The sequence below is a fragment of the Rattus rattus genome, chromosome 17 (genome assembly GCF_011064425.1).
Source record: "Rattus rattus isolate New Zealand chromosome 17, Rrattus_CSIRO_v1, whole genome shotgun sequence".
Classification (NCBI taxonomy): domain Eukaryota; kingdom Metazoa; phylum Chordata; class Mammalia; order Rodentia; family Muridae; genus Rattus; species Rattus rattus.
The window spans coordinates 24822429-24838640 of record NC_046170.1 but is presented as its reverse complement, the minus strand read 5'-3'; the positions used below and the strand labels follow the sequence as shown (position 1 = coordinate 24838640).

The following is a 16212-nucleotide window of genomic DNA, read 5'->3' as shown; positions in this document are numbered from 1 at the left end:
ACCCGGAAAGGGAATAACAATTGAAATGTAAATAAGAAATACCCAATTTAATAAAGATGGAGAAAAAAATTAAAAAAAAAAGACAGGACACAAGGAACCTGTCTGGGCCTTCTCTACACTCACCTGCAGAGTGGTTCAGGAATCACATCCTGTGTGCATACCTAATATTGCATCTCATGAAAACGAATCCAATAACCACTTTGGGCAGAAATAGAAGGTGGTAGATGTCCATATTTATTTATTTGGAGTCAGTGTTTGATATGTCACCAGGCTGACCTTGGATGCTGATCCTACCCTAGCTTTCTTAGTGCAACTACAGCTACATGTGTGTGCCACACTGAAAATGGAGGGTATATTGCTTTAAGTGCCAATGACAGATAGTATTCAACCTTCAGGGACAATATAGAAGGCCTGGAGCCCATTTCCCATAATTAGTGACCACAGTGCCTGTGGTCTCTGCCCCCATTACTATGTGAAAACCCAATCTCCACTATTTTGGCATTAAGAGGGGTGACTTAGTTAGCGTTACTATTGGTGTGACGAAACACAATGGCCAAAGCAACTTAGGGAGGAAAGAGTTTATTTGGTTTCGGCTTCCACATCATTGTTCATCATCAAAAGAAGTCAGGGCAGGAACTCAAACAGGTCAGAAATTTGGAGGCCTCTGGAGTGGATGCAGAGGTCATGGAGGGGTGCTGCTGACTTGTTTGCTCTTCATGGCTTGCTCAACCTGCCTTCTTATATAATCCAGGACTACCAGCCCAAAGACAGTACCACCAACTATGGGCTGGGCCCTCCCCCATCAATCACTAATTAAGAAAATCCCCTGCAGCAGAATCCTCTGGAGGCATTTTCTCAATCGAGGTTCCCTCCTTTTAGGTAACAGAAGCGACCCATGTCAGGCTTAGCAAGGAACATACATTCTGTAGGGGAAACTTCATAATTGTTGAGTGTATGAACCTATGTAAAAGTGTGGATCCCATGTCTCTCTCTTTTTTAAAAAGATTTGTTTATTTATAAGATTTAATTATTTATAAGTACATTGTAGCTGTCTTCAGACACATCAGAAGAGGATATCAGATCTCATTATAGATAGTTATGAGCCAACATGTGGTGGCTGGGATTTGAACTCAGGATCTCTGGAAGAGCAGTCAGTGCTCTTAACCACTGAGCCATCTCTCCAGCCCCCCGTGTCTCTTTTTAAGGTGTGTAGAAAGTTCAGAATAGGCCCACCTGCACTCATGACAAACTACAATGCAATGCAGGGTGCTACAACTCTGTATGTCTGTCCTCAGTATCTTTTAACTCCCGTATCTTTTCAGGAAGAGTCTTGGTCCAGAACTGCAGCCTTTTGGCCTTCAGGGCTCGTCCCACAGTAGGCTGGGTGTCCAGCTGCAGGTACTGCTCATCATGGTCAAACACAGGCCAGTAGGGTAGACCCTCACTGTTGGGATTCCTGTGAACACATCCTCCCAAGAGGGAGAGCAAAGTTACTTTAGGCCCTGCTGAACTTGGATCATATGGACTAAGCAGTTAGGGGATTATGGAAACTAGAGGCAGATGTACTGATGTAGGTAAACAAAAAGATCTTATTATATTGTCTTGTTCCCACAAGGCAAGCCCTGGATGTCAATCAACTCCTTAGAGGTTAAGGGAAGGGCGTGTTCTCACCCCTGTCGTGCAAAGTTGGCCCAGTACTTCATCATCCTCCTGCTCAGCAGCTCCTCCTCCTCAGTGAGGTCAACTGCAGAGAGGAAGAAATTAAGGGTCCAGACTCCTGTTCTCATGCAGCTGTTCACTCCACCATCCCAGTGGCCTAGGCCTGGTCCCTTCCCTTCTCTTCTCCTCCCTTCCCCTCCCCTTCCCTCACTTCTCCTCCCCTCTCTTATCTTCCCTCCCCTTCCCTTCCCCTTCCCTTCCTTTCCTTCCCTTCCCCTCCCTTCCTCTTTCCCTCCCACTACCCAGAATCCACTCTCTGCACCTGCACATTCTGTCTTACTCATCTCAGCCTCCAATTTCTATTCCTTCTGACTCATTCATGCCCTCCTTCCCTCCAACAACAGGAAGTTATATAAGGAAGAACCAGGCCTTTAGAATACCCTTGTAATACTGACAGTCATAGTGCTTGTCTCTAATGTCAGCACTCAGAAGACTGTGACAGGAGAACTCCATTCAATTCATTATGGGTTACACAGGGCGAACTTGTCTCAAAAAGTCAAAACAAGTGAATAAACAAGTACTGTAAAACAACCCATCATACCACCATGCCTGATTCCATGGCCCTCACAGGAAGGGATAGCTGGAGGAAACAGTCAAGAGTGGGAAGGACATGAGTTCTAATCCCATGTCAGTCTTTTGTGATACATCATGATGCACAAGCCACAATGTCTTTACTCTCTGGACCTCAGTTTCCCCATCAGAGCATGCCTGAGGGGTCTAGATCCTGGGGAATAAGGATCTAGAGTACCCTGAGTGAGTGAGTACCTTGGGTGCCTCCCCAAAATGATCTGAAGATAAAGAGAATCTCATCACCATGGTCAGCCTTCACATGGGGTGGCTTGGAGTCCTTGAAGAAACTGGGCCGATGTTGGAACTCATAGAAGTAGACAGGGGCATTGGAACCTGGAGGTGAAGACAGGATGCAAAAGAAGACTCTTGCCTGGGGATATCCTTCCTCAACCCAGATGACAAGACAGCCAGCTGCATTTGGGGCCAAAGCTGGATAGAATCTGAGTAGTGAAATATGAAAACTCTAGGCTGGAGCATGGGTCAAGGGAGGGACTTGGTTAAATCACGGTCTTGGAAATATTTGCTATATGGTCTTAAGATGTTATCGTCACCCACTTTCTGTATCAGTAAAGTTTTGACGCTTCCCACTTCTTAGATAAGTCTCAACAATTTACTTAGATGAGGGACATTAAGTGCCTGCTATTGGAGGCCCAGTAGAGAGACATGGGTGGGGGTATGGACACTCCAGAGTTCAACAGGGCACCACAGTTCTGAGCTGTCCCTAGGCCTCAGTTCCAGATATACTCACGTTGAAAATGTGCTACTTGCAGTGCAGGGATCACAAAAATGAAGTCTTCCATCATCTCCTTGAACTGCACTTGGAGAAACTGAGGGTCCTCACTGTCCCCCATGTACTCCTCTAGCAGCAGGTCACTAAATTCAGGAGGCCACATCTAGCCCAGAGGGGTCAGAGAGAGCCATATTAGATAGGCTCTGGGGACAGCGAAGCTACAGCCTCAGGATGAAGAACCTGGCACGGGACAAGTTAAACCAAGAGAGGGTGGGGATCTCAACCCACTCAACCCACAAGCACCATCACAGTTCAGCCTCTGTCCCTGCAGTTCATTGCAGGATACAACGGAGATGCCCTCCGTGTCCAGTACCCTGGAAGCCTCACCATCTGGGCTACCCTCTTCTGCAGGATAGCTTGCACCATCTGCCTGTCCATTTTCTTCTTGGAGTCAGTGGTGGTCATGCTCTAGGTGGTAAGAGAATAGTGTGTTGTGGTCAAGATCACATGGAACAAGAGGATAGGTTTCCCGGAGACCAAAGGCCTTGAACTCGGGCCTCACCGAGGGAATGATCCAGCCATACTCATCATTGTTGACACCAATAATGCTGGGAATGGGGTGAAAGTCAGCGGAGGCCAACAGCTCCTTGGGATGTCTGGGCAGGAAGATACCATCCACTATGCCAGAGATGATCCTGAAGGCCTAAAGGGACATTGACTGTTAGGAAGGAAGGTCAGGTCCTTGGCAATTCTGACGTCAGACCACACTTTCTCACTCCTGACTGTCTTATCTCAGGAATGTCATACCCACTCTGTGAGACCCCACAGCTGGTTTACCATGTCCTGGTCTTCAGATCTACCTGATTTATGAAGGTTGGAATGGAATCAGTGTCCAGGGGAGTTGCAGGCTACCTAGGGCAGGCTACCTTATACCCTGTTGCCCCTCTCTCCTCCCATCCAGACCAACCTTGTTAATAGACATAATCTCTTCCTCGCTCTTGCCTCTTAGACAGGTCACCAGAGCCTTGGAGTCCACCTGCTCACATCCAGAAAGGTTGGCCACTGTCTATAAAAGCATCAGGCAGGGATGACTCATCCGTCCAGCCAGGGAAAGGTCCCCACTTGGGTTCAGATTATCCCTCAAATGTAAATTATGGCTGGTGTGAAATTGTTTCCATTTTCTTCAATCACACCCGATGATAGACCTTTGCTTATAATGTCACAAATCAGTCATACAACTTTATGGGATACACAGTCATTATGAAGCAGAGAGGGGGTAGATTTTAACCCTTAGTCCTTTAGAAATTTCTGTACAGGAGGCAGTTGCCTATTTACCTCGGCAGTCCTTGTACACATTGTTCAGATGGAGAACCAGAGTTTCTGAGGGGGAGAGCTGAGGTAGCAGCTCAGGGTTGAGGACACTCACTCTATAGACAACGTCAGAAGACACTGAGATGAGGCTCGACATCAGGGCCACCCCACTCTCCATGATGGCACCATGGAAGAGCCCACGGGACATGGGGGACACAACGTGTGAAGACACACTTGTGCCACCTGCTGACTCGCCAAAAATGGTGACCCGGTCAGGGTTGCCTCCAAAGTGGGCAATGTTCTGCTGGACCCAGCGTAGGGCGGCCACTTGGTCCAGGTATCCCCAGTTCCCCCTGGCGTGCTGGTCTCCTGTGCTGAGAAATGGCAGGGACAGGAATCACAAGCCTCTCCTTATTCTGCTCAGGCCCTATTGCCAAGCATAGCTCTGGACTTACCTGAAGAAACCCAGAACACCTAGGCGGTATTGGATAGTGACCACCACTACATTCTCCATGGCTGCCAGCATGGAGCCATCATACAATGAAGCCATGCCTATAACCAGTGCACCTCCATGGATCCACACCATCACCTGGAGAAGTCAAGACATGTATCATGTGTCTCCCATACAGCCTATATGGGCTTCCCTTCAGAGTCAGTACAACTTGAGCAACTGCCTGAACAGACAAATGCTATGAGTGAGGCATTCAAGTGCAGTCATGGATACAACACTGCTTAGAGTCCACTCCAGTATCAAAGCCTGACCTTATTATTCCCAGAAACATTTGAGAGGAAAATAATAGGGGTGCTTTCTTCATTATGTCGTATGAAAATCAATAAAAAATGTTATTAAGTCTCATTGATTAAATGAAAAAATAATGGCTAGGTCTTTGGTGACTTCAAAGTGCAGCCATTGTGCACCTGATGGATCTTCTAGACACCATTTAGTATGTACATTGGATTTCAGGAAAAGACTTCTCATTAGGGTTCATGGCGTCTGATCTTCTAGTATTTCTCTAGAAGAAATGCCCTCTTACCCCTGAATAAGCATGGCTTGGCACTCACAGGTAGGTTGGAACCCTCGCGGGCATGATTTGGTGTATAAATGTTAAGGTATAGGCAGTCTTCAGACATAGGGATGAGAGGCAAGGTCAGCTTCAACAGTTTAAACGCCTGCATATTCATTGCAGTGATGTCCTGCAGACACCTGGTGATCAACCATGCAGTCAGTCAGTCCAGGGAGATAGGGTGCCCTGCAACAGACCCTCAGGCTAAATATGCTTTCAAATATACACTCTGTCTTTCTCTAAGTTTCTGACCATCAAGGTACAGGCTAGGGGCTGTGCAGAAGCTGAGATGGAGCCCAGATTTCCACTAAAGCCTCAAGGTTATTGAGGGGCTTGGATCCTACACCTCCTGAAAGTAGGGGAAGAATGATCTTTAGGAATCCTTTGGACAACCTTTGATTGCAGGTGTTGACAATTACCATGTCTCCTTTTAGCCAACCAGCTCTGCAATAGGACAGCTGTGTCACACTGGAGTTCATGAATGAGTGGAGGATTGTTTCCTACAGGGCACTGAGAACCACCCTAACTCCAAGTCCAGACGCTTGGGATCCTCATCTCTTCCATAATCTCTGGTTTGAAGCGTATTTTGACATCTTGATGTCAATTTGATAAGATTTAGACTCACTATGGAAAACAATGTCTAGACTTGTTTGTAAGTGGGTTTCTAGGTTACATAACTTGAGATTGGAAGACCTAGCCTAGAAGTAGACAGTAGTATTCCATTGGCTGGACCCTGAACTAAACAGAAAGAGATAGTAAGTTGAGTATCAGCAGTTCTCTCTCTCTCTCTCTCTCTCTCTCTCTCTCTCTCTCTCTCTCTCTCTCTCTCTCTCTCTCTATCTCTATCTCTATTTCTATCTCTCTTTCTCTCTGTTTCCATGTCACAGGCCACAATGTGACAAGCCACCACAAATACCTGCTTCCATGATTTTCTCTCCATAATGGGGATTACCATTAAATTATATACCAAAATAAACTCTTCCTTATTAAATTGCTTCTGCCATGAATTTTGTCCCAGCAATAAGGAAAGTACCTGACATACATAAATACTCATTTCTTGTCCAATGACATCTAGCCCTGTAGGGCACAGTGGCAGTGGAATGTGATGTTTGCATGGAGTTGTTCTCTTCAAGGGTCTCATTTCTAATGCTGTTAGTTGGGGGTATCTTACAGGTTCTGGGAGTCCACTGAAACTTTTTCTAGAAACCCTCTTTTGATGTTAGAGAACACTAGAAAAAGCTTGATCAATGCCAAATCCTAAACTAAGAGACTATCAGAGTCCTTATATTCTCTTAATATTATTAAGTATAATTAATATAGTTAACCAATATATTTAATGTACATAATATTTAATTTAATAGAAATAACATTTAATTAATATAATTAAGTTCTTTTGAAAATACTATCAGGAATCCCCCTGCACTGTGGAAAAGTGCCTTGAGGCTGAGATGAGGAACCATGGAAGTCTGTCTCAGAGTTCACCACACTCATCCATCCCAGGGACTCAGGAGAACTTACATGGCCGGATGTGAGGTCCCATCTCTCACACCACTCCATGGCTCAGGGGCCTCAGGGGGAGCAAAGCGAAGTGGCCCTATAGGAGGCTTGGCAAAGGGAATTCCCAGGAAGCTGTGGACACCCACATCAAGGCCCTTCATATGGATGAGGCTGCCCAGTATCTGGCCTGTGTGTGTGGTCCTGATGGGACTAAGTGAGTCCTGGCCTGTGGATGGAGAGGGGACATCAGGTTTGCATAATTAGATGCCACCACAGTAGGGTTTTTCTACCAACTTTTTTGTTACCTTCAGCTTAGCCTTTCCCGAAGAGCAAGGTCGGCAAATGTTTCACACACTTCTTGTCTATCACAGAGGCCTCACCTCACTCCTGTTGACTCTATCGATTTGAATTTGAAATATGAAAGAGGGGCTCTTGAACACTGAGTGCTTAGATTTGGGGATGCATCAGGAGAACTCTGCAGACTGAAAACCACTGAAGTGAACCTTGAAATGAATAGTTATGGTATTTTAACTATATCTCAAAAGCTGTGATACAATGATGACCTGTTAGTACAATAGCAGCGTAACAGTTGTTGGAGTAACCAACCACTATCCGATCGGATTTAAGGTCCACTCCATGAGATGGAATTAATGCCAGAAACCGCTTGGATGGTTTAGAACCAGAGACTACCTCGCTTAAGTACCTTGGGGAAAAAACCAAACACTGTTCTTCAGGAATGTAGCAATAAAATGACTCTTAATGACATTCTGCTATACTCATAGACTAAGTCTTGATCAGCCATCATCAGAGAAGCTTCCTCCAAATACAGAGGCCCACATCTGGACAGTGCGCAGTGAGGGAGAGACCTTTGAGCATTCAGTTCTGAATGATGTATCTCCATTAAGTCCCTCCCCTCAGGGCTCAGGAAACTGCAGGTCACGAGGTGAAAGATTGTAAGAGCCCATGGTGATAAAAGACACCAAGGAAACATGGCCTTCGAGACACAACAGGGATGACACAAATGAACTCATAGAGATGGGGGCAGCATGCGCAGGGCACAGGTCAATGACAGATAGGGTCCCTCACCCAGAAGCTATGTCCAGTTGATAGGCACTCACAAAAGAAAAGTCAATTTTCTCTAATAAAGTATCACTGGGCATACAAACCACATTTAAGGGCAGGCGCCATGCCCAGAAGTAGATGGTCAGTGCAAAATGAATGCAATGGTATTTTTGGAGTCCCCCCTCAAAATGTTTTGTGATGTGTGTGTGTGTGTGTGTGTGTGTGTGTGTGTTTTAATTGTATAGATCTTTTGCTTACATATTATAGCTTTCAGTTTTACGCTATCATGGAATTTCTATGTGTTTGAATACTAGTGTATCTGTGTCTATATGTGTTGTGTGTTATGTATTTCTTTGGCTTTTTTCTCCAAAAAAGTTAGTTAGTTTTGTCCTATTCAGATTTATCATCATCATCTTCATCTTCATCTTCATCTTCATCATCATCATCTTCTTCTTCATCATCATCATCATCATCTATCTGCTTGTTTTCTGAGATAGAGCAAAAGAGTATGGATTTGGGAGGATAGGGAGGCTCTTGAAGGAGTTAGGGGAAGAAAACCATAATCAGAATATACTCATGAAAAAATTATTTTTAATAAAAGAATTTGAAAAGGGCAAATTAGAATAAAAAACACCAGATATATATCTACTATTTTATAAAGTATTGATCTTACTAAAACTTTAATTAAAACAATTTGTATTAATATCATTTTGGAATACTGTATATTAACAACATGTGACTAAGCTGTGTATGGAGGCACAGCCTGTGATACCAGCAGTTCTCATTTGCTGAGGGAAGAGGATAGAGATTTTGAGGTTACCTGGGCTATACCCCAAGACTCTGTATTGGTCTTCCCCAATCTTGAAGACCCCCCAAAGTGATGGAAGTGTAGTTTAATTTCCCAGTGCTTTCTTGGAATACCAGAGGTCTTGGTTTTAATTTCTAGTACCCTGGAAAGAACAAACAAAAAAAGAGACCCACACAGATACGCCTTGGCTAGGTGAGATGGCACTTGCCTATAATTCCAACACTGAGGGCTGAACCAGGAGGATGCTAAGTGTAAGGCTGTTCTTGGCTATAGATGAGATCAAGGTAAGCCTCGGTTACATAGAGAGACCTTGTCTCAAAACATAAAACTAATCAATAACAACAAAAAGCCCAAAGGAATCACAAGCACACATATAAGACAAAATATTTGAAAAGAGAATTGATTACTGTGAGAATCCTCTGTTGCCAAAGCATCTGAATCTATGTATCTATGTACATATGTTTGCATGTATGTATGTATGTTTGCATGTATGTATGTATGTACCTGTGTATATATGTTCCTATGTATCTATGTATGTATGTACCTATGTATGTATCTACTATCTATCCATCCATCATCTATCCATCTATCCATCTACCTATATACCCATGTATTCATCTATCCATCTATTTAATCTATCTATCTATCTATCTATCTATCTATCTATCTATCTATCTATCTATCTATCTCTATCTATCCATCCATCTATCAACCATCTACATTGACTACCAAATGTGAGAACTGAGGTTTGCATCAAATAATGACACAAGAAACAGGTTGCATGCAGTCTAAGTACCTCTAGGCTGTGCTGGATCAGAAATTGATTTTTGGGCCTGCTTGCTGCATTAACTATTCCTTCTGGTTCTAGGGAATCTCATTCCTTCATGCTGTACAGGCCTCGGGCAGTCCCAGCACCCTCTGTGCTCCAGGGCAGGAGGATGTACTCAGCAAGGGAGCCTCCCTTGCTATTGTCTTCTCCTAAATCTCTCACTTCTCTTGCACCTGCTGTCTAGTTTCCTGCTTCATCTGTATAGAATTGGCTGATCTGAGCCAGGCTTTATAGGGGAAACAAAGAACTCAGGGAGGTATTGCTGTATCACCCATCATGGTTCCACATGGACTAACCAGTTTTCTGCCACCTTCTACTGGAAAGGTCAGACTTGGTAAGCCACTCGCGGAGGTCAGAGAGGACAAGCTATTATTGTCTCTCTGCTGTTTGTCAAAGTTTGTCAAAAGTGGCAGTGCTGAGGTGGTAGATCTGTGGAGAGGTAGGAGAGTGGATGGTGAATGGTTCATGGATGGCCATGAAAAGGCTTTATCCTGGTCTTTTGGACTTGATTTAATCTCACAGGAGTGGGCTACTTTCTTTGAGATTGGCAGCAGTTGTAATCACAGAGAAAGTGTGGCCCCTCTCCACTCTCTTGCTTGATCCATGTCCGTATCGTCCATCTACGAAATGTTATTTGCATGTTTTGACAGGGCTCCAAGACCCTCACCAGAGGCTCACCAGAGAACGCTGCTCATAGTGGATTTTTCAGCCTTCATTGCTATGAATTAAAGAAGTGGTGTTCTTTACACATTATCCAGTGTTGGTTATTTTGTCACAGCATTACAAAGCAAACTCAGAAAATTGGTACCAAGCACGTGATTGCTTCATAACAATACCTGAAGATGTAGAAATGGGATTGGAATACAACAGTGGCCAAAGACTGGAAGGGTTTTGAGGAACGATATATAAGAGTCCTACTTTGCTGTAAGGAGGACATTATAAGTTGTTATGGTGAAGGCTCTGATGACAAGAGACTAGGAAGGACCTTACACTTCATAGATGGTTTACATGGCCATGTTCAGAATGCTCATAGCAGTGCTGACAGTAAAGACATATTAAGAAAGTCCCAGAAGAAAGTGAAACCATCCATTGTAAACTAGAATGAATGCTACCTGTGTCCACTTATTACAAAGAAGTTGGCTACATTGTACCCATACTATAAAGCGCATAGAAAGTCAACTTCAAGAGTGATGCCCACAAGTGTTTGGAGAAAGACGTTTCTAAGTAAACCATAAAGGGAACTATGTGAGCCATCAGGTCCATATTCAGTGAAATTCACAGTAATCCCTGGGAAGGTAGGCAGAGCTTAGAAATCTGAAAATTCACATCATGTCTCTGTTAAAAGCAAAAAGGGTTCTCTGTCAGAATGTGAAAGTATGCTGGGTGATGGTGACAGCACACACCTTCAATCCCAGCACCCAGGAGGCAGAGGCAGGTGGATCTCTGAGTTCAAGCCCAGCCTGATTTACAGAATGAGTTCCGGGACAGCCAGGGCTACACAGAGAAACCTTGTCTCAAAAAACAAACAAACAAACAAAAAAAAACCCAAGGGGAAAAAAGATGCTGGGGGCCGGAGAGATGACTCAGTGGTTAAGAGCACTGGCTGCTTTCTCAGAGGACCAGGGTTCAATTCCCATCACACACATGGAAGCTCACACCTGCCTGTAACTCCAGTTTCAGGAGATCTGACACCCTCACAAAGACATAGATGCAGGCAAAACACCAATGCACATAATATAAAAATGGATGAGTCATTAATTAAAAAAGAACATGAAGGTACAGAAGAATATACTATGGGTAGAAGGAAGCCAGGCTCAGAGGAATGCCTCAGAACAATGGAAAAGGCACTCTGAAGACATCATGGAAACCTTTCATTTTGCCAGCATCTTCTCCCTCTAACTTCCTATCACAATCAAGGAGGTTTTGGAGGGTTCAGAAAATAGAGCTTTCTACATGCTCACTGTTCAGGGTAGCTTTAGGATTCTGATTCTTAGATTCTGGTATAAAGATATATGTGTGCTCTAGCCATGGCTGAGCCAGTCTAGGGATGGCTCTTGATATTGACCCAAAAAGATCAAGCAGCAGATCTCATGGGTGTTTACCTGGACACAGGTAATTTGTCAGACACAGAATTCTGGGGTTATTAGGTCACAGCAGGTTCCACTGGGATTTCTAAGAATACCCGGGAGGCCCTACCCCAGCAGCACTGCCAAAGTTTCCCACCAGAATGTCTTGTGAGCTGTGAGAGTCAGACTACGTCTCTTGAGAATTCAGAACTGTAAAAAATCAGGCAATTGGCAGCTGCAGCCTATGAAAGCCACGGTACACACCTTGAGAGAGCAGCCAGGTAGGCTGCAGCCAGTGTGGTGGTTTGAATAAGAATGCTATCTTTAGGTTCAGATGTTTGAATATTTGATCCCCAGTTGGTGGTGCTGTTCCAGTATGTTTGGAAGGTGTGACTTTGCTGGAGGAAGTCACTAGGTATGGCTTTTGAGGTTTCAAAAACTATGTACTATTTTCAGTTTCAGTCTCTCAGAGTTTGAGATGTGAGTTTGAGATGTGAGTTTCTAACTGTCATGCTATCCTTGCCATTCTGGACTTGTATTTTTCTGGAACCATAAGGCCAAATAAATCCTTCCTTGTATAAGTTGCCTTGGTCATGTGTCAGAAATAAAAATGTAACTAATATAGCAAGTAATGTCACATGTTTGGGGACACTTGAGTCTCTGGGGTCCAGTGTCTGCTCCCATGAGCACAGCCTACTGGACTTGCAGTTTTGAGAGACTTATCTCTCCTTCCTGTTTGTTTTTTATTTTTCTTGGGCCCTGACACCCATTCTATTTTCCTATTCATTCTTTTGCAATGAGAATGTCTAAGTTAGATACACACACACACACACACACACACACACACACACACACACACACACACACCAAAGAAGAAGAAAGAAAACAGAACAACCCCATCATGACTGAAGGCAACTTAGAGGAGGAAAGAGTTCATTTTATCTTACGGCTTACAGTCCTGAAGGGAAGACAGGGCAGGAACTCAAGGCAGGCACTGAAGAAGAGACCATGGAGCAGTAGTTCTCAACTGTGAATATCCTGCCTATCAGATACATACATTGCAATGACAACAGTAGTGAAATTAAAGTTATGAAGCAGCAAGAAGATAATTTTATGGTTGGGGATCACCACAACATGAGGAGCTGTATTAAAGGGTCCAGCATTAGGAAGGTTGAGAACCACTTCCCTGAAGGAATGCTATCCACTGGTTTATTCTCTAAGGTTGCTTAGCCTGCTTTCTTACATATAATAAAGGACCACATGCCCCGGGGAGGCAGTTCTCATAATGAGCTGAACTCTCCCCAGATGTCTCTAGGATTGTGTCAGGCTGACAAAAACCAACTGGCACAAAGAATGCTTACTCTGTGCTTGTTTCAACATTATTTCTTTTCTTTTTTTCGGAGCTGGGGACCGAACCCAGGGCCTTGCGCTTGCTAGGCAAGCGCTCTACCACTGAGCTAAATCCCCAACCCCTCAACATTAATTTTTAAACTATCAAACTTGCTTTTTAAAAGACTCCCAGTTAGAAGGACTTTTCCTTGAATTTCAGATGGGACTTGAGACTATGGAATCACACCCAAAGGAGTTAAGGGACTAGAAGCATGGCATGGGCATACTTTGCACTGTGAACCTGGGGGCTGGGACAGAATGCTCTGATGTGGGTCTATTTTGTCCCACAAGGGTTCATATACTGAATGCTTTCCATAGGGTGCTGCTGTGGAGGTAATGGAGCCTTTAAGAAATAGTGTCTAGTGGGAGGTGCCTGAGTCATGGGTCATATAGGGAGTACTGCTGGAGTTTTGAAGCAGGTTAGGTCTTGCAGCGAGAGTGAGAGAGTGAGAGAGATAGCCATCAGACAAGAATGACTATGGCATTTCTCAGGGTGTATTGTTTCTTTCCTCATGTGCTCTCTCTCCTACACACCCCTATTGTGAAATGCCATTAGCATGTTGTGACATGGAAGACCTCAACATAGCTTCACTAGAGTGAGCCATTTGATAGTGGATTTTTCAAACTGAACTGCAAGCTAAATAAAATGACTTCCTTGGCCATTAAGAGGCTTCAGATATTTTTGGCGCAGGTACCTAACCTGCTGAGATTTCCATGTGAAAAGGCACACTCCCCTTTCCTGTCACATGCTGCCCACACAGGACTTCATGTGGAATGAGATCTCTACCCATGAGGTTTAACTCCATTTACCAGCCATGGAGGCCTCATGCTCTGTTTGTCACAGCAATAGATAAGAATATGCTATAATATCCATGACCTTAGACTTGTCACATGAACTGATTATTTTTGTTGAGGAGTAATTGGGAACTCATAGTATTGTGTGTGAGGTGATTTCTGGGTCAGGCAGTGTTAAATTGTGGTGACAGAAATGGAGGGAAACTATAAATTATTTTGGTTGTAAGTAAGGGCCAGAGACTTCATCCATTCTAAGATAAATTTCTGAGCCCTGTGTGTAAGACCCAGGGACCTTGATATTTTCTGTGGCAGAATCAGGAACAGATGAGACAGAAGAGGGCAGGATCTACATTCGTGCTCTCCTAAGACTTGCTAGTGATGCTTTCTGATACGGGTTCAAGCCAAGAACCATTTAAAGGGGGAGCCATTAGAGAGGCTGAGCTCTTGCCTGGAGGGTCCTGGTGACTTTTGAGAGTGGTATCAAATCATATGAGGGAAAAGGCCGCTGGAGGTAAGGCATGAAGGACAGTCAAGTGGCCTTCCTCCAGCACAGAGTGGGAATGGGTGGCAAGAATTAGGGCCTTCAGGAGGGGGTCCTTGAGGGGAGAGGATAGAGATCAAGGGACATGCTCAGACATTCTGCTTACTTAACTCTCAATAAGGTGGAAGCTGCTTGGCAGGCAGAGTGCTATTCCCTTTTCCCTTTGAGCTGAGTCATGCCACTACCTCAGTCAAGCCATTATGTTATGTAAAAGGCAATCTGTGACCAGTCAGCTCCCATTTCAGCTGCAGGACTGGGTTCCTTTATTCCCTAAGAGTAACTATTACTTGAGTACCTCCGAGAAAGCCATGCTAGCTCTCTGACCAGGGAGATGATACGCCAGAGTCAAATGGCCATGGAGGGTACTGTCATGTTGTTTAGTACCTGTGTATAGCTCCAGCTCTAGGGAATGTCCTGACTCGACATCTTGAAACTGCTTGCTGTCTGGCTTTGTTCATCTGCCATTCCTCAAAACCTCCTTCTTTTTCAGCTCCATCCTTTAAAGCAGGCGTCCTTAGGAAGCTACTATGCCCTTAGTTTCAGGTAGCCCACCTTGACTGTGGAGCGTCATACAAGTGAGCAACGAGCTCCACCATTTCAGCCCTTCCTTGCCCATTTCCCCCTTACTCTTCCTTAGTCTTTGCACAGTTTGGCAGCTCTGACAAGATTCCCTGTCACTCCCATGAGAGCCTCACCCTGGACCTGGAGGAGAAGCAGGAGCCCACAGGCCGCGGTGGTTAGCCGAGCGTGAATTTGTTTCAGTCCCATGGTTGGTACACAGGCGTGTGTCTGAACTTCTGTAGGGCAGGTCGGGCTCTAATAGAAGGCATCTGAGGACTAGAGCTGGAGTTTGGACCCTGCAGAATGTGGGCAGGGCTCTGGGCGGGGCCTGGCAGGGTGGGTACTGCTGGAGAATGACTCTGAGCCGACTGGGCTTGTGAAAGCCAAAATCAGAAGATGGGAACTATGGACACCACACTTCCTGTGTTTCTTTTGGCTTCCACTGAAGGTGCTATGTGGCATCTGCAGCCCCTTAAAGACAGGGACCTGCACCTGAAACCTGCAGCCACTAAGTGTATGGATATGACAATCGCAGGTCCAAAGAAGGTGTCAGGGATGAGAAGACAGAGCAGAGAGCTGAAACTGGAGAAGACAGAGGGCTTTTCTGAAAAGACACACCCTCAGTGACCCACATTAGAGAATGACCACACCTGTTGCAGGTTAAAGGAACGGGGAGGGCAAATACACGAAGCTACAACTGTTCCCTTAATCCTGAAAACTCCTCCTTAGTTTCTGGACTTGTGATTTACTTGTTTCCCTGCCGTGGTCCTGTAATCACCGCAGTGAGGGAGGAGAGAGAGAGAGAGAGAGAGAGAGAGAGAGAGAGAGAGAGAGAGAGAGAGAGAATGTGAATAAATAAAAGGAATCCAAGGAGAGCAGAAATGTTGACTAATAAAAATAGTCCCAGAACTTGGGAAGTCGAGGCAGGTGGATCCCGGGTTTGGTTACATCATGGTTACACAGGAAGACCGTGTGTCAACAGACAAAATCCAAATAAGCAAAATCATAGTAATAGCAATAACAATAAAAGCAACAATACAAATAAAATGAAAGTCCAGGTGAATATCTGCAACCTGATATTGGTGCACATCCCCTCCTAGTAATTCTACCTAGGCTCTACCTCCTAAAGGATCCAGCCTTCAAAATATTCCCTTAGCAATGGGCCAAGCACCCAAAAGAAACTTATTTGAAGTACTACCATTTTTTTTAGACTATTTAATCATAGGGAAAAACTAAATTCAAGATCCCAGGCTCTAGGGGAGCTGGGGGA

At 44.6% G+C, this 16212-nt stretch overlaps 1 protein-coding gene across 2 annotated transcripts; it reads right to left on the bottom strand.

Annotated features, from left to right (window-relative positions):
• Nucleotides 1-986: 986 nt before the first annotated feature.
• Nucleotides 987-15201, bottom strand: LOC116886232 (acylcarnitine hydrolase-like). 2 transcript variants are annotated; one of them, XM_032887638.1, is made up of 12 exons: nt 15077-15201; nt 6913-7117; nt 5393-5534; nt 4786-4919; nt 4446-4704; nt 3987-4085; nt 3582-3722; nt 3407-3487; nt 3038-3182; nt 2485-2622; nt 1672-1744; nt 987-1456 (listed from the first exon to the last, which is right to left on the bottom strand). In XM_032887638.1, the coding sequence occupies exons 1-12, from the start codon at nt 15147-15149 to the stop codon at nt 1270-1272; spliced, it is 1677 nt and encodes a 558-aa protein (XP_032743529.1). In that variant the 5' UTR covers nt 15150-15201; the 3' UTR covers nt 987-1269. The 2 variants fall into 2 exon arrangements, with proteins under 2 accessions (XP_032743529.1, XP_032743530.1); XM_032887639.1 differs by lacking the exons at nt 987-1456; nt 1672-1744 and adding an exon at nt 1958-2299.
• Between the last annotated feature and the right edge of the window lie 1011 nt (nt 15202-16212).